The following is a 26,354-nucleotide window of genomic DNA, read 5'->3' as shown; positions in this document are numbered from 1 at the left end:
CATGATGCTCGCAACAATACTCAGTAACGTTTGCATTCATTTTGCATCAATGAAGAACAGTGTTTAAAAATAAACTATGGCCGGCTACTCTTGTTGAGTATATAAAAACAATTGTTGTATAATGCGCTCCAAAGGAACGTGTCTGAATAGAGTTTACAACATTACTCAGTAAATTGAATGTTTTATATAAAGAGCTAATTAATAGCTTTCTTTTCTTGTGCTTTTACTGAGTACTGAGTTGAAAATGCGCAATAACTCATATAATGAAAGAAATAGTTTCTTCAAACTAAAGAAAACATACATACTTTCTAAATTTGTGTTCATTTAATGTCAAATACGTTTTCAATTTGCATAAATCTCCACTATTTAAAGTGAGTATTGTAGTGAGTAATGTTCAGTTCTTTACGTCAACAAAATGCAAATGTCACGCATGTGATAAACTTCTCGTTGTCACGAGTTTTACAAAGTGACAATTACAATTTACACAAGCATTTTCCTCAGATAGCATGAAAATGAAGTTACACTTTACACGCTTTAGAAATTCACAGAATATACTGAAGTGTAAATAATAAAGCATGTTCAGTTTTCACAGTTCCGCATTGCGTGATTAATATTTGGTTCTACCGCCTTTAGAGGCAAGGATAGCTTCTATCCTTTTGTTCAAACTGGCAATTGTGTTATCTATAGTTTCAGTACAAATACAATCAAAAGCTCTTAAAACTCTAGCTTGAAATTCCTCAAACGACTCCCTTGTGATATTTCTAGATATTGCTTCGGATTCTAAATATCTCTTTACAAGATGAAATATGTTCTCGATAGGATTTAGGTCCGGTGAATGCGGAGGGATTTCATGAAATTCAGCCTCTATCTCTTCTAACGCATCCCTAGCTAACCTGCTTGTTTGCGACGGGTCGTTATCCATAACAAATAAACGTCTTCCATCTGTTTTGGGACCAGCTTGCGCAAACGTAATGTTGAAATGTTCCCTTATGAAGTTTCCAAAAAAATCACCGGTCATTTTTTCGTACGGCACTTTTAGAATAACTCCTTTCCCGTATGCTATCGCCACCACAACATGCAATCTTCTCCCTCCGGCCAACTCTTTCGAACCCTTCGCGGTTACCTCAAGGCCTTCGTCTTTCCTACGCCATACCCTTGATCTGTTCGAGGCTGCGCCGCTCTGTGGATTATACTTATGCACGAAAGATACACCATCCAAATAAAACGAAACTTCGTTAGTCCAGAATTCAGAATTTCTTGCCACCTCCCGCTTCATTTTACGAGCAAATTTCACGCGCAACTTTTTATCGTTTTCAAGCAGAATCCCCTTTCTCCTAGCTGAAAAGTATGAGTACCCGAGCTCATTTAAATATCGAGAATATGTTCTTCTACTCGCTCTATCAAAATTAAGGCCACTCTCCTCCACTAACCCCTTGACTGTCACGTGGACATTCCTTTTCCGTAATTGTTTCATTGTACGGAGCAGTAATCTCAGATCCCGTTGGCTTAGTTGTCTTGGTCTCCCGGTTCTCGTGGAAGTTGAAGACTCTTTAACAGTTCCGGGAAGTTCTACACTGCATATTCTCTGTACACTCGATTTTGAAATTCCACAATCTTGTGCAATTTGTCGATACGAATAGTGACTGTATTTGTTTAAATACCACGCTAATGCTCTCTTCGATGCTAGTATTTGTTTTGTGAAAACCATATTCCACTTCTTTTCACGCTAAAACATTGACAGAACTAACACTCCAAACGTTTTCCAATAAACAGCGCAGTTTTAAGTCATTTCGAATGCATATACATAACGTCACACTAGTCAAAATTTCACTAGAACGCCGTCCGCGCGCATTCGTACACTCGTTTGGTCACGCCAAACATCGTTTATTACCGTCGCAAATTCCGTATTATAGTTATGCCAGAAACTTGGTATCCCTTGGTAACTTGGTATCCCTTGACCACGTTAACAGCACTTTTTCCCAACTAGTCGTTTTCAGACAATGCAGGTCAAAAGTGTTGGGACACTTAGCGAGATACTACTGAAATAATCTCCCCCCACCCCCTCCCGCCCAAGCAATGTTGAGATTTGACACTACAACACAGATTTCAACAAAAATACTGTTTATCTGCATCTTCCGACATTGTTTGGGGGGGAGGGGGTGGTACGCTCCAATTGTGACCCCAAAAAGCCAACTTTACTTGGAATACATGATTATTGGACAGGTGTCCCAACTACTTTTGACCTGCATTGTAGGTGGTAAAAGGCAGTGCTATAAAGAAGCAGTAAAATTGACCACTTGACACGTGATACGGGGAAACCAGACTTATGTCACATTATATTTTAGTTTTAAAGATAACACCTTTAGTAGCCTCTAGAGATTATGTGAATACTCTTTAACTGTGCTGCAATGAAGAAAGAAAATGTACAGCTTTGGAACTTCCAAGTTCCTGTTTCCATTCTCTTTTTTTTTTTTTGAAAATGACAGCACTTACAGTTTCCATGGAACAATACATAGTTTCCTTTACCTTTTTTTGACATTAAGCAGAATGTTTTAGCAGCTTTACAACGTCATTTCTAACCACTGATACATCTCTCTGCAGTACCAAGTTCTCCACCAAGGAATATAAGATTTGAGTACAAGTCTATCTCATCTGTTGAAATCATATGGGAGGTGCCTATTGAGACAAATGGTAAACTCATTAGCTATGAACTTTTCTACACCTACGACAACTCATTGCCAGATTCCAAGTGGATGGTTGTGACTACACGTTTGGGTTTTGTTGGCAGTTTTCAAAAGGAAATACCTACAAGATTGACAGGAATTAAAGAAAACACAACTTTTTACCTCAAGATTCGTGCTGAGAACAATGAAGGATATGGGCCGTTTTCTAATACAGTTACAATTCAGCCCCCCACTGCAGTACCCAGAGTTTTTCCAAATATCACATACACTATCTTATCAGATGATAAAGTGCGGCTCTCATGGGAATGTCCACGAGTCTTTAATGCATTTGTTGCAAGCTTCACCATTCTCTTTACAAGCCAAGAAGGCCACACAGAGGAAGAATGGAAAACAATGACAGTTGTCCCTGAATCAAATAAGAGGTTTGCAGATGTTGTCGAGCAAACAATGACTGTAGAGCAGGGCAAGTTATTCATTAAAATTCGTGCTGAGTATGATGACCACATTCCAGGAAAATGGTCAAACGTAGTAAAGATCTCTACAAAGGAGCAAGGTAAATAAGCTTTTGTTGTTGCAGTAAGTAATGTAGTCACATTTCCAACAATCTGAAATTTTCCACTACCAACTTTTACTGCCCCACAGTTTCCTTTAGACTTATGGCATACTTACACAAATTAAAATAGAGCTTGGTAGCGTACTGAACAGATGGTATTGTGCCATTATTCTATTAATTATTTTACTCAAACTGGAATCCTGTACTTTAAATAATAGATTTCCGCATCACATCAGTTAAGCTCAAAATATTTGTGTAGCCTTAAACGACTATAGTTAAAGACAGAGTGCCAACCTTTATTTTCTTTAAGAGGTTTTTCATTTGCAAAAGCAGCATGCAGATGCATCCCACACTTTCTTAGAGTTTTGATTGAGTGGTTTGTCAAACTTCATAACATGATTCCCTCTTGATTTCTTCAGCAGTTTGTTCTCCAATCAACCCTTTTTCTCAACGGATTTCAATGTGTTTTCATCCTTAATTTTTGCTCTTAACCCTATCTAGACTGGGCTCTTTTTTTTTCTTTTGTGGCCACCCTTCATACCTCCTGAGACAATTAAAGCCTAAAGCCTTGACAGTGGCACTTGGTGGATAAATATTACAATGAAAGGTGTTTCCTTTGACGTTTGCAACAAGATGTCAGTTTAATGTCATGATTGCCAAACGGAATCCGGAATTCGCCATCTTTCAGTTCTAGTTTTCTTCAAAACTACAGTACACTACAAAATTGGAAGAAAAGTAATTAAAAACGATAGAACACTAAAATGAGCCAAAAAAAAAAAAAGTTACTGCAAGAAAAGTAATGTTTCTTTATTTCAAGCAGGAATTTTATTTTATTATTTATTATCATTTTATTAAAAAAACGGCCTGTCAAGAATCTGATACCATGGTAGCATCAAATTCTTTGAACACTAACCGATCACACCAGTTGAGTAATATTGTTTCCAGATAAATTTTTAAAGAAGTCACAAAGTTTCATGGTGTTTGCTCAAATGTTTGAAAGGTTATTGAGGTTAAAAGTTTGCCAAGGACGGAATCCACTCCCCCTGCTGCCCAAGTCTAGATAGGGTTAAAAGAGAGGCATTATTTTGGCAAGACCTCAGATGACCAAAAATACCTCTTCAGTTGAGGCAGAGTGTGAGGAGAATTGCTTTCCACTGAAAAGGAATTTGCAGACTGAATTGGATTGGGATGAATTAATTTTGAAACAGGCCAACTGTAAAGCTCATTCCAAGTACCTTGAGTACAAATTTGGAAGCATGACAGTTTCCAGATTCATAGCACTGAAGCGATTTTTCCATTTCTGCTTCTCACATGTGGATTTTCACTTACATCACCTCAATTTCAATCAATCCCTTAAGAACTGTTTCCAAGTCTGTTATGAATGTATTCTACCACTACAAATTGTATCCAAAACAATCAGTATTAATTTAATTAATGAAGACTACATTTTGACCACCTTGAATCCACATTTTAAGCCTTTTTGTACATGTATCTCGACTGTTTGTACTCACAGTTATTTTTGTTGCTTAACAAAGGAGAGAACACTTCTACGCAAGATCCCAAAATATCAGAATTAGATGAACACCCTGAATTCAACATAAAGCTTGGTATTATCATTGGATGCACAATAAGTGCATTCTGCATTGTGGTACTTGTTCTTTTCATTGTGTGGAGGAATCCGTGCAGGTTAGTGTTTCATTGCAGTACAGTGTTGTTACTTTAACTTGGTTACTTTTAAGCCTCTTGCTATCTTGAACTGAATCCCATCTACTAGTTTTATAATATGGACTTGAAAATAGTTGTTGCTTGGTTTACTCATTCTTTTTTTTTCCTTTTCATAAGATAAAAGAATTACATTTATTTATTTATTGATTGATTGATTGATTGATTGATTTACTTATTTATTTATTTATTTATTTATTTATTTATTTATTTATTTATTTATTTATTTATTTATGTTGTGTCCTAGTTATACAGTGTTCCCCACTCCCACCCCCAATAGCTTTAAACTTTTGGTTGTATTATTGGAAATTATACCATCTTTGGATGGGAAAAGGATTACAGTTAGTCATTTTAGTTCCCAAAGACCTGGAAATTAACCAGGAATTTAAAAAACACTATTAAAGGCGCTTTGTTTATGTTGGAGGTATTTTGGAAAGAGCAATGTTCGCAAAGCAAAGAAAGTTCGGTTTGACATTGTAATTGTATGAAATTGTAATTGTATCCGTCGTCGTGTTCTTATCTTCTTTTTTGATTTCATCTTGTAGAATAATAACTGAGGAGACCTAATTAATATAAGCTTCACAGTTTCCTTTAGGTCTCCTCGCCATTGTTACATCTATTTTTTTCAATTTTTTTTTTTTTGTTGACATTGTATTTGTGGTGTGGCAAAATAAATAAATAAAATATATGCAAATTTATCCTGCCGCGCCGACTACCGCTAACGATTTGTAAACATCGACGAAAGGTGTTACGTATGTTTATGATCATGCTTGGTTAGCGCTGTTTCCACAGGTAGTGTAAATGAGTGAGCTAAAAGTTATTTTCTTACCGAATACGTTTCAATAAAAGAAAAATTAATCGAATGGTTGTGGAATCATTGCTTGTAAAGCGAGCCAAGTTTCGAAATATGACAGCCGCCGTTCTTGACCTTCGGGCTTGTTTAGTAGCGACAAAACAAACGGGAAGTTTGTTGTTAACGCTCTTCCAGCAAGTAATATTAATTCAATAAACTATTTTTCTTTTCTCGAAGAATCAGATTGCCAAAAAAAAAGAGCATGCTGCTAATAAGGTTTTTTGTCGTTGAGTTTGCGAAGGGAGGAAGCTTCGAAATATGACACCTTGTTTTCATGTTTATGTCATTCGAGTTTGTGAAAGCGAGGTTCTAAACACGTTCTATTATAGTCCTGTTGTCATTCACGTTTTCATATTATTCAAATTTCGTGCCGCAGGCTGTCGCTTTTACTTTACCGTTTCTTTCCACATAAAGCAAAGGTATGGCAATGAATAACAAAGGCAGGAGATACGCGTATGACAACATACGCATACGTGTATTACTTGCGTATGGTACGCATATGCGATGTTCCCTTATCTTTGAGCTGCACTGTATATGACTGCATGGTGTGCAAAATGATCCTGACAACGCCATCCTATGAGGCAGTGTTACTTCAAAATAAATAAATGTTTTTTCTTTTTTCAGACAAGTACCTGTAAACCAGGGTAGAGAGAAGGCACCTGTGAATGGACACCCACCTCTGAACAGCTTTCTTCCACATCATCAGCAAATAGTTTTGTCTGCGAAACAAGATAACAGTGCATCAACAGAGGAAACTTCAGCCAGTTCAGGAATGTGTCAGTGTAGATGTACCTGTGGAGGTCAGTACTATTTTTTATTAATTTTCTTGACTTTACAAACAAATCTGCAAAGAACATTCCTGTAGTATTGGGCTGTTGTCCTTACATCCATGCACAATGCAGCAGTGCATATGAGAACCAACCAACATTTCACATATTTGATTTCCAGTGCATGCAAGGTATAATGACATTGCATTCTATGAAGTGTTGCAGTGACGCAATATGCAAGGGTTGTCGTCATTCCAATCTGTATTTTATCAAACAAGTATGAAAAGATGGCTCATAAAATTTCTTTGAGATACCTGGCACTTTGATTTCTCTAATATGTTACCAAAATGAATACTGGTTCTGTGTAAACCCACTTGTCTTTAAGAAAGGTTCACATAACATTTGTCTACTTAACTTCAAATAAATTTGTTATTGCCATGATTACCTACATGTAGTAATTTTAAATGTAATGCCATACAAAGCACGAAATAATCAGCTGTTCCTTAAACTGTTTGTCACTTAATAGACCAATATTACAGATTGAAACATTACTCATCACTAGTCCTTGTATGCCTCATTTCTTTCTCAGCTGCTCCTCAGTGGCCTCTGGTACCTGCAATGGTGAGTGAATCTTGTTTAATTATTTCAAACTTGGATTTTTGACCAATTCATTATCCCTTCAACATTCAGTACTGGAAATAATTTTTCTGTGCTTCACAAGCCATGTGTCTTTCCAAATCTTTCCTTTTGGATCTTTAATTCAAAACTGAGAGAGTTAACTGAAGCATCACATCAAACATCAATATAATTTATTATGCCCGAGATGATATAGATGAAACTGTTGAATGTTTTTTTAGCTAAGTACCAACACCAAGTTACCAGGAAGCAGTGATAGCTCCACGCCCATAACCAAGGTGTTTGCAAGCACCACACCACAAGAAAGCAGGTAATAGAGCATTCTCTTTACACTTGGTACATTCCAAGCCTAAAATGTGTGAGGTCTTTGACTTGTTTCCCAGGCAGGTATAAAGTGTCCAGCATGTTCTGCAGGCCTGTGGAAAACCCTGGTTTTCTTAGTATGATCATAACAGCCCAAATGCAAGCATTATGACCCTACTTGAATGGAAAAGTGGTCCATCTGTATTAACATTTCTGAAATGAAGAAAACAATCCCTACAGAGTCACCGCAATTTAATGGGTCATGTCACATGATCATATCCATGAAGTTATACAGGGTTCACACCCTTTTGGCAGAAACAAATGTCCAGGACTTTTCCAGGCCTCAGAGAGTTTTTTCTAGGAGCCATAATGCACATTAAGATCTTCCCATCTGGCTGCTCCTCACTGTCATTTAAGAAAAACTTTATTACTTGAGTTTACATTTTTCCAGGACCTCCTATCATTTCCAAGGACTTTCCAGTCCTGGAAAATTCTAGACTAAAATTCAAGTACTTTCCAAGATTTCCAGGACCCGTACGAACCCTGTGAATAAGAGTATTCAAACCCAGGCCTGCCATTAGTAGCCAGCAGCAAGATTGTAAAGCTGGCAACTACATTTTCAATAGCTGGCTTAACTACAAACAAGAATGGGAAGCTTTCTTTGATTTATGACCAGCTATATTTTGTATGTTGCCATCGTCTCAAATGAAGCCTTGAAACCAACTGCCTGTGCTTCAGAGTACCTGTCTTCCCCTCTAAACTAATCTTGTTCCTTGAACTATCTTTACAAGGTTACTCATGACATTTGAGACTATTAAATGTACTCATGTTCCAACTGTTGTGGGAAGAAACCTATTCATTGAAAGACTGCGCCTTTTTTAAATTTGAGTTAAATATTACTGGATCCCGTCAGTGTAATCCTTGTAATTTTTTGGTTTTACAGTGAAGAAAGCTTAAGTCACCAAGAAGAAAGAAGCAAGAAAGGTACGTAAGCAGTTATTATTCTCTAACATTGTTTGCTCCTATCATGAAAATGAAAATTCTTGGTCACCCTGAAGATGCTCCACACACCCGTAGAGACCACAAGGAAAAGAGAGGGCTTGTTTCAAATCACAATGCCACCAGCTAAACCTTTAAAGTGAATGAACCAGAAGTTTGATTTTTTTTAGAGATACCAAAAAGTAACACATATAACAGACATCTAAGCTTCTAATTCAAACTGTCAATTAAAGCTGTCGTTGGTTGCTACAAATGCGTCTTTACATTGGAACAACTGGAGCTCTGCAATTCAATCTGATAACTTTCGTGTTTCTATTCCAAGTTTTAAGTTCAGGTAAAATCATGCAAAAAATAATACAGTGTACTTACTTTTCTTTTATCACATTCCTTTTGCCAGACGGGTGTAATCCTGGGTCATCATCAAGTAGTATTTCTGTTGAACTGTACAGAGGTGAACAGATCAGAACCATACCGGTAAGAATGATTCAACTGCATGTAAATTATACTTCTCTAAGACATTTAGATTCAGTTTCGCATACAATGTAAATCTACATATGGTCATGTTCAAACACTTTCTTGTGGAGACTCTCCAATGCATGTAGTTCACTTGACTTGTGGTAATGTTTAAAACACGAGCAGCACTGTTATTGGGATTTAAAACCACGAGGCGCAGCCAAGTGGATTTAGAACTGATAAAACACATGCTGCAGGATTTTTGAACAGCTTCAAAACCATTCTTGGAAAAGCGTGTGTCAAGAGAGTTCATAACAATTATGCTGTTGTGAACGTTTGAAATCAGCATACAAGGAAAACATTAAACACCGCATTGTAATGGGGAGGAGGTTTTATTGGGTTTTAAAACTACTGCGTGTGATGTTTTATCAACCATTTGATAGGTCAATGGGCTTATATTATTAATGAGTTTTTGAAGTAAATTTTGCATCTACATTGAAAACTCTTTTCTTATTTCATGTCTTGCTTCTACCTTCCTAACAAGGATTTCTTGTTCACGTATTTTCTGCACAAGAGAGAGCCTGCAAGAGCAGATGTTTTTTTCTGGCTTTTTTTTTTTTTTTCACCCGCCTTTTAAAAAGAGCTAATAGCTCTTTGTGCAGCGGCTGAAACAAAAGCCGAAAAAGGCGTCTGGTCTTGCAGGCTCCCCAAGAGACAATTTCAAATAATCTGCTGCCGTGGCATGACTGCTATAACTGAAACAAATGAACAATGTTTCAATGAGTTCTTTTGTTGGAATGCAATAAAATAATTTGTTATATACCTAGCCTTTCACTCAACAAAGCGAGCACTGTGATTGGTTGATTCTGTTACGTGCCCCTGATCAAATACAAATGTATCCCGACCAGGATACAATTCCGCAGTTGTTACCCTCTCGGTTTTTTGTTTGTTTGTTTTGTTGTAATTGTTGAAGGGAAAGTCTAAATATATGATAGAGCACTTAATGTATGGTCCCTCGGGAAACTAGGCAGGACTAGCCGAGGGAAACATCAGGACTTGAGGGAAAACAAAACTAACCGTTTCCCTCGGGACCATACATTAAGTGTATATTATTTTTCCTGGGCATATTATTACGCATAACAGATCACTCTGTTGCATAATATACTAATTTCTTTATTTCTGCAGGTATCATCAAGAAGTTACAAGCAGAGCATATCTGTTGATGTATGAATTCTACACAGGGATCTCAATTTTCAAGGTTGAGCAGAGTTTTTTTTATGGCATATGGGCTGTGACAACCATACTTTATCTATTTCATAATTTCTTTGTCACTCGAGATATACCATTTATTTTTTGAAGGGATTACCCTCAGAATTATTGAAATTTGAGCTAAATTGTTTTGCAAAGCTTATAAAGAAATACATGTAGGGCTTGCAAAATACCAAGAATTTACCAAAATCAATTATTGACTTTTTTGCGGTAACTTATTTTGTACAAATTTCAGCTTGTTTTCCCCTTTTGGGGTCTGTCAGCAGTATTTCACTATGGAGAGCATTTATCATAGGAACCCATTAACAGGCTCTTAACATTGCCTTTTAAGAAACCACTAAAGGTGCACTAATTTTGTACAACCCAAATTAAGTATGGCAGGGAATGAGGCATATAGATTCCTTGAGATACAAATTAGTAAAGTCAACGAGACTTATGAATATACATGTACCTCTTCAAGGTTTCTGACTCCATCTTGGTTTGGGGGAAAGCATTACCACAATTACAGTAAAGGTGTGGGATTTTGGCTGACTCGAACTTCTGTATCTCAGCTCAAAGTTGACGGAGATCCAAAATGTCAAATTGTTTTATACAACTAAGCTACATCATTCACCTGATCAAAATTAGAATGTTATAGACTCGACATGTCACTAGAAATCTTTTCATGGTACTTGCAATTTTGTGGCAAATTTGCATATTTTGGTTAGAAGGGTTTACATGAAGTCCACCGTTATAACCCAAAACTGTTCCCTACATGTGAGGAAAGCAATCTTAGTACAGACATCTGCTGTAACATCCAGCCAATTTGAACAGAGTTGCAGTAGCTCAAATTTAAAGTCGGCCAAAATCCCCTACATTTGCTGTAATTTTAGCCGTGTTTTCCCTCCAACCAAGAAGGCATTTGCAACCAAAAACGGTTCATTTCCTATTGCAGATACTTTACTTTTCTACTTGGTTTACTGTCTGAACTTGTGAAGGCCACTGAATTGGTATTTTACCTTATCTAAACTGTACCTTTATTTAATATTTATATGCAATTATTATTTATCACCAATGAAGAACAACACTGTACCTTTATGATTCTATTTATATTTGACTAAAGTGATGCATTCATCTCCTGAATCTAAATGGCCCTTGTGTTCTGTTTTCATTGAAAACTGAATGCAACTTTGTTATTAAGATTTTTAACTAAAATTCAGCCAGTGGCCTTCATCGAAGTTCTTTGATTCAATACTTTATTTACTGTGTTATGCCAAATTGGAGCGAGAACAAATTATTACTTATTTACTTTATTTAAATCAATGGATGCTGCAGCACTCTCACAATTTTCATTTAAATGATCGTGTGCGATTTACTTTTCAAACTGTCAATACAATCACGGCAACTTCTACAAGTACATACATTCTGCATTCTGAGATCCACTCGTTTGTAATGTCCATACTTTTACCATACTAAGAGAGTACACATTTGCTACCAAGAGGTCATTAAACACTGGGACACAACTGCTGTTCTCGTGAAAGATGTCGTTTTATGTATTTTTATTGTTATTTTTATTATTGTTACTCTCATTAATTTCTTTATCCTGCAACTTGAATTGAAACCTCTTGATCATTAAGTTGTACCTTATTGCTACAGAAACATTAACTAAATATTTATGTATTATTTACGTAATTATATACAAGCCCAATAATAATAGTGTGTTATTTTCAAGTTTGACAAATTATACGCAACATGGAACTGCGCTAAAGCACATGTTAGCCCTTAAATGACAATTGACAATTTCTGTTAATATTTGCTCTACATACATTTTAAAGAGTACACAATTTTTTTGTTCAATTATTGAATAATTTTTATCTTGCAACAGCTATATTTTCTCAGTTCTAAGTGACATGAATGTCTATATATTGCCTTTTTCTACCTGTGCTATAAGAGGGATAGGCAACACAAATATATTAATCAGTTTTAAAACAAGATTTTCTTCATTATTTTGAATGACTCTTACAACCCTGATTGCTGATAATAGCTGATACCTGGTTGCCACAACAATAATAGCAATGAGATTATCTCAAAGCAAATTAAAGGTTTCATGAGCAAAACAGGGGGCTTGCAGACACAGCGACTTTTTATATTTCATCATCATTGCCTGTACAACTTCATGTGAAATGCCAAACCTAGATAGCTTAGGCCACATAAGACAAATTCCGCATGTTGGCATTTGGTAAAGTAGTATAAAGAAGCTGTTGTTGTTGTTGTTGTTTTTTTTTTAAGTTGAGAATTTCATGGCATTTCTAATGTGGTTGCTTAAAGGAGCACTATCACGGAGATTTCTCTGTGTTTTGGCCAAAAGAACTCAAATATTTGACAAGATCCCTTTTCTCTAACATCAAATTGCTTGTAGAGCATCAAGAATATGACAATAACAGATTTCTCTTGATCAGTTTTTGACAATTTCTCCAAACTACACAGCAAAAAACTTGAAAAAAATTGGCCTTTTTCTTCAAGTTTCAGTCCATTCAATCCTGGCCATTCTCAGCCAAAGATAATAAATACTAGTTTCTCTGCAAGGTAGGGTAATTTGTAACAAGACTGAACCATTATTTTAGCGTTTCCGTCAATACAGATATGATTTTTGGTTATCCAAAGTGACACTAGAAACAGGTGACACTGCCCCTTTAAGTCTGCAACATTAATGTTGCCAGGATGCAACATGCATTGTAACCCATCCTGTGGCTTGCATAAATTTCATATTACAAGCATGGTTGAATAGTTAATATTGAATTGGTATTTATTACCCAATTATTTCAAGAAAATTATCACGCATTAATTTTAGTGTTTGTTTTTAACACAGATACACATACGTACTGAATATCATATTATTGATGTAAAAGGTTACCATACTGCACTGAGCAGGACTCGTGCCACTTGTTAAATAAACAGGTGTTGACAAGAGTAGACTAGATGCAGTCCAAACAGGTCAAGCACCAAAAAAGGGAAGTCAGTGAGGCGACTCCAAATTTTATTATTCAACTCATTAAACTGCTTTTCAGCTGAAAAATTCAAAAACCTAAACATGTCTTCATCCTAACTTTAGTTTGGTTTAATATTATCTTTAAAAAACAGAAAAGGTGATAATGAAACACAAACATGAAAAAGAACACACGTTCAGATGACCTTCGGGAATAGGTTTGTGCAGATCACATTTGCATTAATTTTGTAATGCCCCCTCAAAGTAGCCAGTTTTATAATAACCACTTTGGCATTAAGATCATTTTGAACCTGAAAGGTAGATTAATTAATGAAATAAATTTGAAGCTTGACCTGTTTTGGCCATAAAATACAGATGTTTAAGGTGGTAGAGTTTTAAAAGCTGTTTAGCGTTAGTGTTTCTGTTTCTTTTTATTTTTGTTGGTTTTTGTCGTTCCATTTCTTGGCGCAGTGCAGTTCTTTGTAATAGAAAAAAATGTTATCACAAGCAGAGCATTATGAATCTTGTAGACACAACTTAAAAGCCGGTTTGTTTCACCCCCTGCAAAGTCAGAATGTAGTCAGTCCTGTTGTACTCTATACTCTCATTTATCCACTTAGTATCTACTTAGCTTGTATTTAGAGGATTTAGATATCATGACTAAAAATACCTTGCTGCTGAGTACATGTGACACCAATACTTGTTCAATATACAATAAAACTCAGTGGGATAATAATGATATTAAAGATAGTAATTTGGGCCAATATTAATAGTGCCAGATGTTGTACACTTGCTCAAACTGTTCAGGTTTCATTTCCAACGTGGAAAGCTACATACAATATCTGTGCAAGTAGCAAGAGATTTCAACTACTTTTTGTCCACAAACTGAGTTTGACGTCCTTGTAACTCACAGCAGGGCTCGTTATTAGATCAAAATTAATACAACATTTTAAGCATTTACCTGTATCATAGGATTCAATATATTAGACAACAGTTACTGGTTTAGCTTATGCTTAGCTATGATATCCATAATATTGAGACATTTAACTCACATATGTATGACGCACTATGGCCACTGTTTGACAAAGTGCTCTTTCAACATTTGGCCCTCAAACTAGTGCAGAAATTGAGATTTAATTTTACAAGCTCTCTGTGCCAGAACAAAATGTCTTCTTTCAATTGTAAGAAAGAAACCCATTAGTGTATTGCCAATAATTTTAAATTGTTTTGATGCAAAATTTTAGCTGGGTAAAGATTACACTTGAGATGTCCAGCTTTTTATGGAAAAATATTGTTGCATGCTTGCATTGCAAAAGCTATTTAACCTCCTTTGTAAAAAAAATATCTGATGAAAGATTTCATATAAGTGCTATATAATATATTTTCATCATATGCATGTACCTTTGTAATTTATACTTATATATAATATATGCACATGCATTTCACATTATCCCATTACTTACTTGTTCTGTTATTTTTCTAAAAGCAACAAGGTTCTTATGTGGTGGCATAATATTAACCAGGGTAATTTTTCTACTCGATCCTCTGACAAGGTTTCAGAAGATTACACACCATTGTACAAGAAATATTATATATTATATATTTTAAATAAACCCTGGAAGCCAAATATCTGATAAAAGTTGTTTTGTTGTAATTGTCTCTTATGATGACATTGGTTGAGGTAGTGAGGTCAGGTTACTATTTGCAGACCTTTCAGCAAAGGGAGCATGTACCACTTTTTGGCCAAGAAATCTAAAAAATTCCAAACTAGCCCAGTTTTTACATGGACTTTAGATTTGTAACCTAAATTTAATGAAGTTTTCTAATGAGCCCCCTTCCCCCTTCTATTGCCTGATTTCATACCGTGGGGGTCTGGGTACAAGTCTGTATATTATGGGTTATGGGACTCAACACCCACATAGCCAGAAAGAGCACACCGCACTTTACAACATTCCCAAGTTTGGTGTTAATCAAGCTAATATTAGGAAAGATACAGCCATTCAAAAACTCCAAATTTTACTAAGAAATGTATGGAACGCCGGACGTGTGTCCGGCGTTCCATACATTTCTTAGTAAATTTTTAAGTTTTTGAATGGCTGTATCTCGCCTAATATTAGCTTGATTAACACCAAACTTGAGGATGTTGTAAAGTTCGATGTGCTCTTTCCGGCTATGTGGGTGTTGAGTCCCATATCCCATAATACACAGACTTGTACCCAGACCCCCACGGTATGAAATCAGGCAATGTCACAAAACACAAAAAATACTTCAGAAATCTCATGTGCCAATGGTCAAAACACCCAGTTTTTCTGTAGGAAAATCTGGCATGACAGTACCTCTACAGATTGAAGACCAAGGTAAGAATATCATCGTGATACATGGGAAATTAATGTTATGTTTCAGTCAGTTGTAAGGAATCATTTTGGAAAAGCTAATTCAAGTTTTGTTTAAAACTCATGAGTTGAAATAAGCCCGTCTATCTAATAAGTACCCCCCACCCCCACCTCCCCTTCTCGTGGCCTGAAAATAAATAAGCCCCCAACAAAATAATATATATTTTCTTAAAAATCTTGCACTTAAAAATGTGTTGCTGTAAAATTCCAAATACAAAGCCCAGGGCATAAATTCATTCACCTGATTGCATTTTGTTTCAGGTTCTTATTTTCCAGGAGGAAATTTGCATGTTAAAATTGGTTGACATGACGATGAAAAGAGCTCAAAGCAAAGTGCAGCACTAAGCAACACATTAACATGCCATAAGTAAGTCAATTATGATCATCCGGGTGAGCGTAGTCCGAGAAGTCACTCTGAAGATGACTTCCACTCAGGTTGTCAGGTTGTCACCTCAAACAGTCCTTCTCAGAACTACACTCACCAGGATGATCATAATTTACTTACTTATGACATGACTCCTGGGTTCAAACCATTTACAACATGAACATACCTAAAACAGCTAGTCTTAACCGTCCATGGGCAAGAATTCTGGGGGACTTACTGTCAGAGGCATGTTTGTGTCTGGCTTAATTTGAAGGGGCCCATATTTCGAAGTTTATGGTCTTCCAATGTGATGGATGCTGAAGTTTACATCAGCTAATGGGAGCCCTGGACAAGTTTCAAACGGGATGTTAAAGTCATGATGTGATTTGAGGAGATATTCGAAAAGAGCATGCATATTTGATGAAAAATGCTCACTGCATTAGCACTTTTATGCCCTGATGACTCCATACGAACCTTTCTCAATTTAGTTTAATTCCAAACGTGTAGAACTGAGGCAAAATTAGAGTGAAGGAATTAAAAATACCCGAAAATACTAGAGAAATATATTTTTTTCTGTTCTAATGAGTGTCTTTGTAAGGTTGATACGTACGCTTAGCTTTACAGAGGATTTCGCTGACCCCCCGCGGGTCAACAGACCTTACCGACCCACTCAAAAACTCACATGGAAAATCAGAAAATGTTAAATTAAAGTTATAAGCCTACCTGAAATTTCCAAATACTAAAGATTTCTACAGAGAGCCGTTCTATAACGGTTCTAAAATACAAAAGAGTTTTTCAAAAATTTCCAACGAAAATGTCTTGGTTCGCAGGGTCATCAGGCAAAAGTAGAAAACTGAGCGGTAGTTGAACCTCTTTATCGGCCACACTTCTCGAACAAGACATAACATTACTCGAACGTGCTTGCATTCGAGAAGCGAACTTGCCAAAAGATATTAAAACAAGGAAATATTACCTTGAATGGATACCTGGTAAGTCTTGCAGAGCTCTTCAGTTTTTCTTCGAGAAGGTGGTCGAACAAGTCACATGATTTCACTTCGACCAATCACAAAACGGATTTCTTCAGAGTAGCGGGAAAGGCCTGCCGCGAGCTGCCGCATCCTTCCAAAGTGAGCGGGAAAAAAGGGCTCAAAAAGAAAATTGGGAGTAACCACGCATTTTTCAGAGATAATAAGCAACAAAAATTCAAAAAACCAGTAAAATACAAAGCAATGTATGGCGTTATACTCCATATTGAAGCTTTAATATCTCTAAAAAATACATGGTTACCCCCAATTATCTTTTCGGATACCAAGAGCACTTCCTAAGTTCTGCTTTCTCTGCATAGTATTAAACCGCGCAAAATTATCCCTGTATTAGTACCCACATTTAAGCTGGTTCGTCACCCTTTCACGCAGCTGCTGACCAGCTGCATCCATTCCATCGATCGAGTCCGCTTGTGCTAATTTGTTCAATAGAAAACTTCAAATTTTCACCTACTTTCAAATTTCAAATCAGTCACATCCCCAGAACTCGCCCCTTCCCATTGTTTACCAGCAGACAAGTAGACCCTAGAAACAACATTGGTGTGGCACTGAAGCGGTTATCTAAACCAGGTCAGTAAACTGCCAATTAAACTAGATTTGAAAAGTCGTACTTGTACTCAATCTCGTAGTCGTAGTTAAATCTGAAGGTCGCGATTGAGAAAATGTTGTTCGTGTAACTACATTCGATCAACGCATGTGAAATGTTGTTCGGCAACTACTGCATTGAATGAGGGAGCGGTGTGTTATGCGGTGGCGAATCTAGGGTAGAACTACCTAAGAAGCCCTGAGTGCCAAACTTCCTTCCAAGTCTCTCTAGGACCCACCTTTTAGACAGTTATGGATCCACTTGAATCATCAACTTTTTCTTTCTTACTTAGGGCACGTTCTTTTGGGACCTTTCCGAAATACTGAAGACACAGAATAGACGGTATTCACGTTCTTTTTAGACCTATTCTGTTTCCCCTCAATTCGAGTCACTCCAATACCTTAATTAATTTAAGTGTGAAGTTCCTATAAGACGATAAGCAATTGCAGAGGCCAAAGGGTGTGTCCTTGTACAGCGTTGTCAGTAAAGGAGAGGGTGAGGGGAAGGACTGTGGTTCAAATTGACCGTATCAAAATCGTTCTGTCAGCTAAACTTATCCGTGTACTGAACAGTAAAAAGGGCAGCGAAAGCGTGTATTTTGATATTTATTATTTAAATACAAAGTATAAGTAAATTATTTATTACAAATTATTTACTATTATAAAAATACTTTAATTAACATTTAAGGAAAGAAAAAGGCCCTACCCTTAAAAACGTTTATTTGATTCACAAAAGTTCAATTTGTTATCAAAAGACTCTAAAATGTTTCGCGGAGCAGTGACTATGAGTTGTGCGATCATCATTTTACGCTTCTAGGATTTCGACTTATTTACTTGTTCTAAACTATAACTGAAACCTTATATACACAACTGCATTTTAAAACTATATTCCGTTCTATTTCTCAGAAGCCACAGAACTTCTTACATTTTGCTTTTCGTACATATTGACAGCAATATTTACAACTCTTTGTGCAATGTTCTCTATGTGCGCACTATTTCAATACGCCAAAAAAATTGCTTCAATTTTAGTCACATTTTACCGCATTTGAATAATATTATATATTAATAAGCTACGTTATGGTGTCAGTTTTTTTAGTTTAGGAAATGTTTTCCCAAGACTGAGGATTCGCAGCCCGATAGCAACAAGGGGCGAAAGCACTGGGGCTTATTCCTATCACCCCACCCTCAATATATTTTCTTTTTTTCCTGAGTACAGGACCTTACAGTAGGCTAATACTACTGAGGCTTTTGAGTTCTCTAGTTACATGTTCGCATAGTTTGCTTGTTACTTGGTTTGTTCCCAACACGTACTGCTGCCGCGGGTTCTACCCATGAACACTTTTTCTATCAAGTTTACAAGCTAGAAAGGAAGGCTTTAAGGCTATGTCACCCAGACGGTTTCTGGACGCCATTTCCGTGGATGGAAACCCGTGGGTAGCTTTCTAGATCGTCGGCAGTTTAATTTGCTCTTAAGAGCTGTTTACTGAGAGATCCTCACTGAGTAGTTTTGCTGTGTAGTTACATTTCGCTGTATGGCGGTGGTGGATCGTGTCTTGAATTGGAGTTGTAATTGATGACGTAATCTCTTCGCGGAATACTAAGATCAACGACGTAATGAGAACAGGGCACCTCTCGCACAAAGCTGGACGGTGATTGGCTGGTTTGGGTCTCGATGGTTGAACGCTGCATTTCTGCCGCTCCAAGTTCCACGTCTTCTTCTTCGATGGCACTAAGGTCCGTTTGAGATGTTTGGGACTGGCGCGAGTTCACAGTACATTTGCCGTCACCATCTGATCTGGAGTGGAGAGCAGCCTGGAACGCGAACAAATAAGGGCTTAGTTTGGTTTGAGGTGAAAAGAGTAGAAAACTACCTCTCTGTGGCCCTGAAATTTATAACTTTAACACCATACATTGTTATGTATTTTATAAGGTTTATATTATAAGGTTTTTTTATAAGGTTTATAGAATTATTCTTGTTTAATTCTCTCTGAAAATACGTGCTTACCCCCAATTTTCTTTTTGGATTGCAATAGCCCTTGCAAAGATCTGCTTTTCCCATATATTCACAAACTGCCCAAAATACCTTTATATGAGGAGCGTTACGAATTATCTACAAAATAGAACCTGTCTAAACATGCTGACAACTGTTCCATAATAAAAAATGGGGATCACCAAGGTAAAATTAAGGGTGTTTTTAGCAGGTTGTATTGTTGCTATGGTAACCTGTTATGTCGAGAAAATGACCATAACTCGTTCACCAATGTTAAGGTGTGCTTTTGATACCATTATTTTCGTGTCAATTGATAAAGAGTGGTTGTCTTGAACCGTCAAAATAAAAGTGATGGAAACCGGTGCGAGCCACCTTAAACTCCTACATTAATGTTGAACGCCATTCTCACCTTGGACCTTCTTTTTCGACACAACAACACCGTTTCCATGACAGCAGCCAGGATACAGGTGACAAGCCCGCCACTGTACACACCACTCATGCCGTAAACAAGATCTCTGAGTTTGTTCTGTAAACCGTTACAGTTGACAGTGTCTCTAAAGATGATTGACACCTGTCGCAGCTCACTCTGGTGGAAGCACTTGCACGAATTCTCTACCGGGTAATATTGACAGCTGTCCATCTTGGAGAGGAGTGGTCCTACTTCGGTACCAGTGTACAGAGCGCCGGCGAAACAAAGCAATCCAGCAGCGACGGTGAATATGATGGAAGTAACGACCTACGAGTTAACATGAAAAGAAAATTCGAAACATGGTTAGAAAGACCTATTCATGTTTTTAACATCTCCTTTCTACTCTTTTTTTTCTCAAACACAGATAAAGCCCCGTTACCACGGACTCTGTAAGGTCTACGGCAAGTACCAGTAAATCATGTTTTTTTGGTCGGCATTTACCCAAATTAATGAGCATGGAACAATTAAGAGAAAAGAACGCGCGTGCGTTATCCAGACAACCAATCAGAGTGCGCGAAATCAACTATTCACCTTTTTACCTGTTTGCTACATACACCATTAAAAATTATCATCGAAGCTGGAGACCGTCACCAAAACCACTTTTTGCGAGCTTTTTCTGATTCTCACAATCCTCGCTTTAACTCACTATTGCGAAACACGATGTTGATAAAAGTGTGGATTTATTTTGGCTTCTACTGACACAGTCTTCTAGAACTACACATGCGGTCCACAACCTTGCTGGGCCCGAACGATATGTCAGATTCACTTACAAGGAATTTAGAGTGTGTCTTGCACATCAGCATCAGTTGTAGACCAACGGCTCCCAGCTGTTAAAGAAAAAAACAATAATAACACTCGTGGTTAGTCGTTGTTAAGACAGTAAACTGTTGCGTTAGAGCACAAAATGTTCTGTTTTTAGTATACTAAAAAAAACTAAGGAAAGGTCTAACACAAGAAAGTCTTACAGTAAATCTTGTTGAATAGGCTGGACCATTTTGTGCCTCGAATTTTCTGTTCGTAATTATTAACCCTTATTTGACGTGCGCATGGATTAGTGGCCGGCTTATTTTTATAGTTGAAAAGTTTTAAAACAGCGATGGAAACAATCGTTGGCGGCCTTTGTTTCCACTACATTTGTTTTTTTTTTGTTTTTGTTTTTGTTTTTTTTGCGTTCTCTACTTCTTCTCGACTTTCTGTGACTCTGATAACATGCACTCTATCTTATTTTTTTTCTTTACTAGCTTAGCCATACATAGCATTCGGAGCTAAGGAAAGAGAAAACAATTTGAACTGGAAGAAAAATGAAAGTGAAACTAAGCGACAATCATCATGATTAAATAAACATTGTGTCAGTGTTTCTAAAAAATGTTTCCAATTTGTTAAATCTCAGTTTACCTGATGTTCCGCTTAGCTTGGACAAAAAAGCAGGTTCTAGCATATTACTTCTGGAAATGTTTTTCGTTATAAAATTAGGTAAACCTCTACTTTCGAACTCTCTTCCTAACTAGCTTTACAAATAACGTTGGTCACAAAAGATATTTTAAGACTTTTTTAAAGAATCACAACTGAAAATTAGCTGAATCGTCTTTGTTACCATTCAAATTTTAAGCTAAAATGACATTGTCCTATTATTACCGCAACCCTGGGGAAGTAGAAACTCATTTATTTACTCAAAATACGTCAACCGTGTGTGAAATGGTGTTTTAAAAGAATGAACATTCAGTCTTGTTGGAAGGAATAGAAGCGGCACCGTTTTAATAAGTAGGGTCCGTGAAAGAATAGAAAATGTTTCCTTAAATGCGCTTAGTTCAGTGGAAGTTAAACTTAATCTTACCGGTGAATCTCTGGTTGATGGGGGATTCGTCGAATTAGCTAATAGCATACATACAACAATGGTAATTAAAAAATTCTGTGAAAGATACCCACGCGGGCCTTGTGAGGAGTATCAGAGACAGCAAGATCACTATACAACAATTTTGCGCATTTCTTTTTTTTTCTTCTTCTTCTTCTTCTTCTTCTTCTTCTTCTTCTTCTTCTTCTTCTTCTTCTTCTTTAATTGTTTTCGGCACTTTTGAAAATATAACAGTTTATAAAAGGAACTAGCTACCGAAAAACAAGGACTATTTAATTTCGGCTAGTGCATTTTGATTGTTCGGTGACAGGAACTAATGTTTGGAACAATTAGTCGTGGTCACATGCGCGCAAATCAATTAGTTTGTTTCCCTAGTCCGTTTTCTCTCTCTCTCTCTCTTTTTTCCTTCCTTGGATTTCGTGTAACTCTTATTTGCAATCAATTTTAACTGAAGACGTGAAAACTTTTTCACGAAAAAAAAAAATCAAGAGTTTTCGACTGCTACTGAAAATAATTTCATTGGCTATTGGTTATTAGAAAGCCTTATTCAATTTTCCTTCGTTTGAAAGGCTAGCGCTTACTGTAACATGTGTTTGTTTCCATGCATTTGAGCTCCAAAACACATGTGATCGATAACAGGTGGTTTTTATCGCCTTGGACCGCAAGTGTTGATTTAATTTCTAAGAACACAAAAAGAAACAGAACAAAAGAAATGTGCCGCGCACTCTGGCCACGATTTCACATCACTGGTGAATTGGCTCATGGAACTGAGATCATCGATTTGTTGACACTCTATGCTAATCTAGGATCAGACGCTTGTTTTCATGAACCTTTTGTTGTCAGCCAAACCTCGCGTTTTGTTCCGCGAGGCAAAAACTGACCAAGGAACGATTTAAAATCACAGGTATCGCTTTTTGCGGCTTGTTGCTAGGCAGAACTTCTCAAAACTCACGCATATTTTATCTTCCAAGTGGATATTTTTCATGCAGAAAAACTTTTTTTTTGGAATTCACTGGTGTGGTTTTATTCTATTGTGTGTGTTAGCTTTTAAAATATATTTCCGTTGGTTTAAGCTTTTACTCATCTCGATTTTTTCTTTGGGACTTTTTCAATTGACATTGGGTTAATTTTTGAAGAGATCAAAGCGAAAACAGTGCATCTCTAGTCTCTTTTCACGAACGGAAAATGCCTCATATCTTCGCTAAAATCGAAAATGATTTGGTTGACTTGATCAGCCAATGAGCATGTGATGCTACCGCGCGCTTCATCGATATTGCATTGACGCTATAACAAGATCAAAACTTTGGCAAAAATAAAGAAAAAGAACTCGCTAATGCTGTCTCAAGGATAAAAACAGAATGACCTACTTTTTAAAACCTGTTAATTAGAGTCTTTCACATGCAAATAAAAAGAAAGGTGGCACGGGGCCACAATTACTCTCTATGCAAATGAACACGTGCAGGAACTTAACTTTGGTAAACTGAATTGATCCTTCGATCTTGAAGCACTTTATGCCGTACTTGAAAGTTTCCGGCAATGTGCCAAGGCTTTTTGTTACGTTCTTCAGCGTCGGATTTTTATCTCTCATTGTGACATTCCATTCATCATTCATCCTCCAATGCTCACGGGGCCAATAACTAAGAGATTTAAATCATTTTTCATCTTGACTCAAAAGACTTATCTTTTCCTGATATGACGAGAAAATTACTTCGGGCGCTTTTCTCTTAATAGACTCAAATCATATTTCCAGCGGCTCCGCGTTTGATCCAGAGAGGCAAAGAGCTTTCAGTAAGGTTGGATTTATGCTAATAAGGCTTGGAGCTAAAGAAAGTGAGCGCGATATTGTACATGAAAAACAAAACATTTAAGTGTATCATTCAAGCCACACGCGTAGACGGCACTAGAACCATTGTTTTATGGCTCTTGGCACGTGTCTTTAGAATTGTGCACAAAACTTCTTTCAAGTCAACAAACCGATCACCGTTGAATTTCTAAACAAGCATTTGGCCAAAGAGATAAACACTATTATACGGTGCCTTGACTTTTTTTTCTCCCTCGCAGCATGAAATCTGCGTTAAGATATTGCTCGTTCGAATACCTCTTGATCGAAAGGAAATGCACACACACGCGACAACTGATGTTGCACAAATTCTTGGTGCTATTTGTTTCAAGCCTTAACTACATCCAGACTATGAAACTCTGTTAATTCCCGCCATTTATTGTTTCTTAGTGGGTTTTAAAACCTGTCTACCATGAAATTTTATCAAAAATATTTCATCTTAATTCTCCGAACCGCTAGATTAATACTTGCAGCCTAATGAACTTACTCTTAAGTTCCGACAAGTTTGAGCGCATTGAATATGCATAAGCGTCCAGCACTTGTTGATGTTGACACAAGTAACTAATATCCTTTCGTTAAAACTTTTCAGAAATTCTTTGACAAAATGCGCCACATTGATATAATTCTTACACCGACGCTACCCGGGCAACAACATGGAATAAAGGCAGTGTTATTAAGACAAAGAGTTACACTGGGCTTGATGGGTGTGTTTTCTATCAAACCTCAACCCCGAGTCACCCTCATTTTTTGAATTGACATTTGAATTCTCGCTCTGCAAATAATAGTTCGGATGCCCAATAACTGTCAGATCAGTGAAGTTTGTTTGGTTCATGTTTTTGCAAGTTTTGAAACTATTATTTTGGGGGCTGAACGGCCGATTAATTTGGCTAACTGAACATTCAGCTACAAATTGGGCGTTACTTCGTGACCAGGGAACTACAGCCTTCATTTTACAGCGAACAATTTAACAAATAAAATGGCAGTTAATTTTCAAATAAGCCTCTAACGTTTGTGGCGAATTAACTCACAAGTTATGTCATTAATCGCAACCTTTCTTAATGCTTTGCATTTTTTCCTCGCGTATCACAATAAGAGAAACTAGGAACTCTCAGGGAAGCTCAATTATACAGAAAATAATAAGAGAAACAAAGAAACTTACCAGTCCTGCCGTAACATAAGACGGAATTATCCCTTCCGTGTGGTATGCAGAAGACGTAACTCGATGGACGCTGAAATATCCAATTCCCAGCAAACAACCTATGGAAAATATCGTGAATCCCAGCACAGGGAGAGCCATGAGCCGCTTTCCGCAACACTGACAATTGTTGCTCTTCTCGGAGCTTCGGTGAATCACAACTTCTTTGGTTCGAAGCAATTTTTGATCCGCTGAGTGCGTTGTTACGGAAGATCTTTGACTTTTCGCTGAAGGCATCTTGCTGCTGTTCATGAATCACTGGTCAGGCGCTTGTAGCTGCGAAATTCACGCTTCAACTTCCCTCGTAGTAAATCTTGCTGAGTAATTAAAAAAGGCGGGAACTCGAATTTTCAAGCTTTTGCCCTCCAAACCTCGCGTCTGCCGTGTCTAAATTCTCCACCGAGGTTCTCTGTGCGGTTTCTAAGCGGCGGTAGCACAAGTCGCTTTGAAAATTCGCGTTTCTGCGGTTTCTTTGCGAGCGCGCTAAAGTTACGTTTCACTGCTAAAGAGCTTACGGCTGTTTTGATAGTCCAACAGAGTAAGGTCAGTGTTGTTTCTAACGTATTCTTTGTGACGTTTCCTATTGTTTGCGTTCGTGAATGAAGGTTGACACAGTTGAATGGCTTGCACGAGGCCCCAATCTTGCTCATTTGCATAACATTGGCTCGACAACTTAATTACGCGTACTGAATGCCTATTCAGCTACAGTTTAAACAATTTTTGTTGCAGGTGGTGCTGATCGGGAAAAGATTGGGACAAAGAATCAGGTGTTTCCCTTAAGAGGAGATCACGAGTCACACAGCTCTGCAGTTTGTATGGCGCAGTTCTCGAAAAATACCAGCAAAAACAAGAAAACGAAATGAGATTAGATTAGCGCGTGGTGCTAGCAAAACTTTGAATAAAAAAGTACTCAGTAGCCAAGGCTTCAAATAACCGCAGCACTTTGCTTTTAAAAGATGCAATTTAAAAGTGAACAAATATCCGCGGAACTTTTTAATTAATTATAGCAATGTCTATGATCGAGATCATCTTCAATAATCGAATTATCAGGTTTTGTTTTTCTCCGTTTAATACACTGGAAAGTTTTAAAAATATCCTTTGATGTCGGAAACCTCAACAGCGGTGGGTACCGTTAATTCTCTTTAAGTTTTAATTAAACCAGATAATCTGATATTGCTTTAGCCTGCTTCAACTGTTCAGGCAAATAAATAACGTGGATATTAATAAAGCAACGCAGAAAGCTGTTAATTAATTGCGCCATTTTTACAAGAAATAGTTTATTTTTCATAGTTGAGTTTGTTTGCTTTTAAACTTTTGTTCTTTCCAACCGACGCTATAAGTTAAGAACTATTCTAGAGGCCATGAAATGCAATTTCCAGGATAATTCGATCTTCCTTTTTTCAGTGGCAAGTTTAAGTT

The 26,354-nt window shown here is 37.1% G+C and overlaps 2 protein-coding genes and 1 long non-coding RNA gene across 3 annotated transcripts in view; 1 reads left to right on the top strand and 2 right to left on the bottom strand.

Moving 5' to 3' along the window:
* Positions 1-13,344, top strand: part of LOC146470131 (protogenin-like) — a 32,373-nt gene extending 19,029 nt beyond the window's left edge. The window contains exons 12-19 of the mRNA XM_085122215.1: positions 2,602-3,237; positions 4,773-4,923; positions 6,437-6,612; positions 7,169-7,200; positions 7,437-7,525; positions 8,462-8,502; positions 8,915-8,991; positions 10,156-13,344. Of these exons, the coding sequence (XP_084978341.1) occupies positions 2,602-3,237; positions 4,773-4,923; positions 6,437-6,612; positions 7,169-7,200; positions 7,437-7,525; positions 8,462-8,502; positions 8,915-8,991; positions 10,156-10,200 (1,247 nt within the window). The 3' untranslated portion in view covers positions 10,201-13,344. The remainder of the gene's footprint in view (positions 1-2,601; positions 3,238-4,772; positions 4,924-6,436; positions 6,613-7,168; positions 7,201-7,436; positions 7,526-8,461; positions 8,503-8,914; positions 8,992-10,155) is intronic.
* On the bottom strand, positions 6,221-16,988 carry LOC146470130 (uncharacterized). The gene is made up of 4 exons (XR_014867047.1): positions 16,935-16,988; positions 8,887-8,958; positions 7,132-7,192; positions 6,221-6,531 (listed from the first exon to the last, which is right to left on the bottom strand). It is a non-coding gene; the product is annotated as an uncharacterized LOC146470130 (long non-coding RNA).
* Positions 16,989-18,182: 1,194 nt separating this feature from the next.
* On the bottom strand, positions 18,183-25,637 carry LOC146470129 (uncharacterized). Its single transcript, XM_085122214.1, has 4 exons — positions 24,900-25,637; positions 20,819-20,875; positions 19,989-20,315; positions 18,183-19,401 (listed from the first exon to the last, which is right to left on the bottom strand). The coding sequence occupies exons 1-4, from the start codon at positions 25,185-25,187 to the stop codon at positions 19,108-19,110; spliced, it is 966 nt and encodes a 321-aa protein (XP_084978340.1). The 5' UTR covers positions 25,188-25,637; the 3' UTR covers positions 18,183-19,107.
* Between the last annotated feature and the right edge of the window lie 717 nt (positions 25,638-26,354).

This window comes from Pavona decussata, unplaced genomic scaffold, assembly GCF_977016875.1.
Source record: "Pavona decussata unplaced genomic scaffold, jaPavDecu1.1 SCAFFOLD_114, whole genome shotgun sequence".
NCBI classification, from domain to species: Eukaryota; Metazoa; Cnidaria; class Anthozoa; order Scleractinia; family Agariciidae; genus Pavona; species Pavona decussata.
The sequence above is the reverse complement of the archived record's forward strand: the minus strand, read 5'-3'. Positions and strand labels throughout refer to the sequence as shown.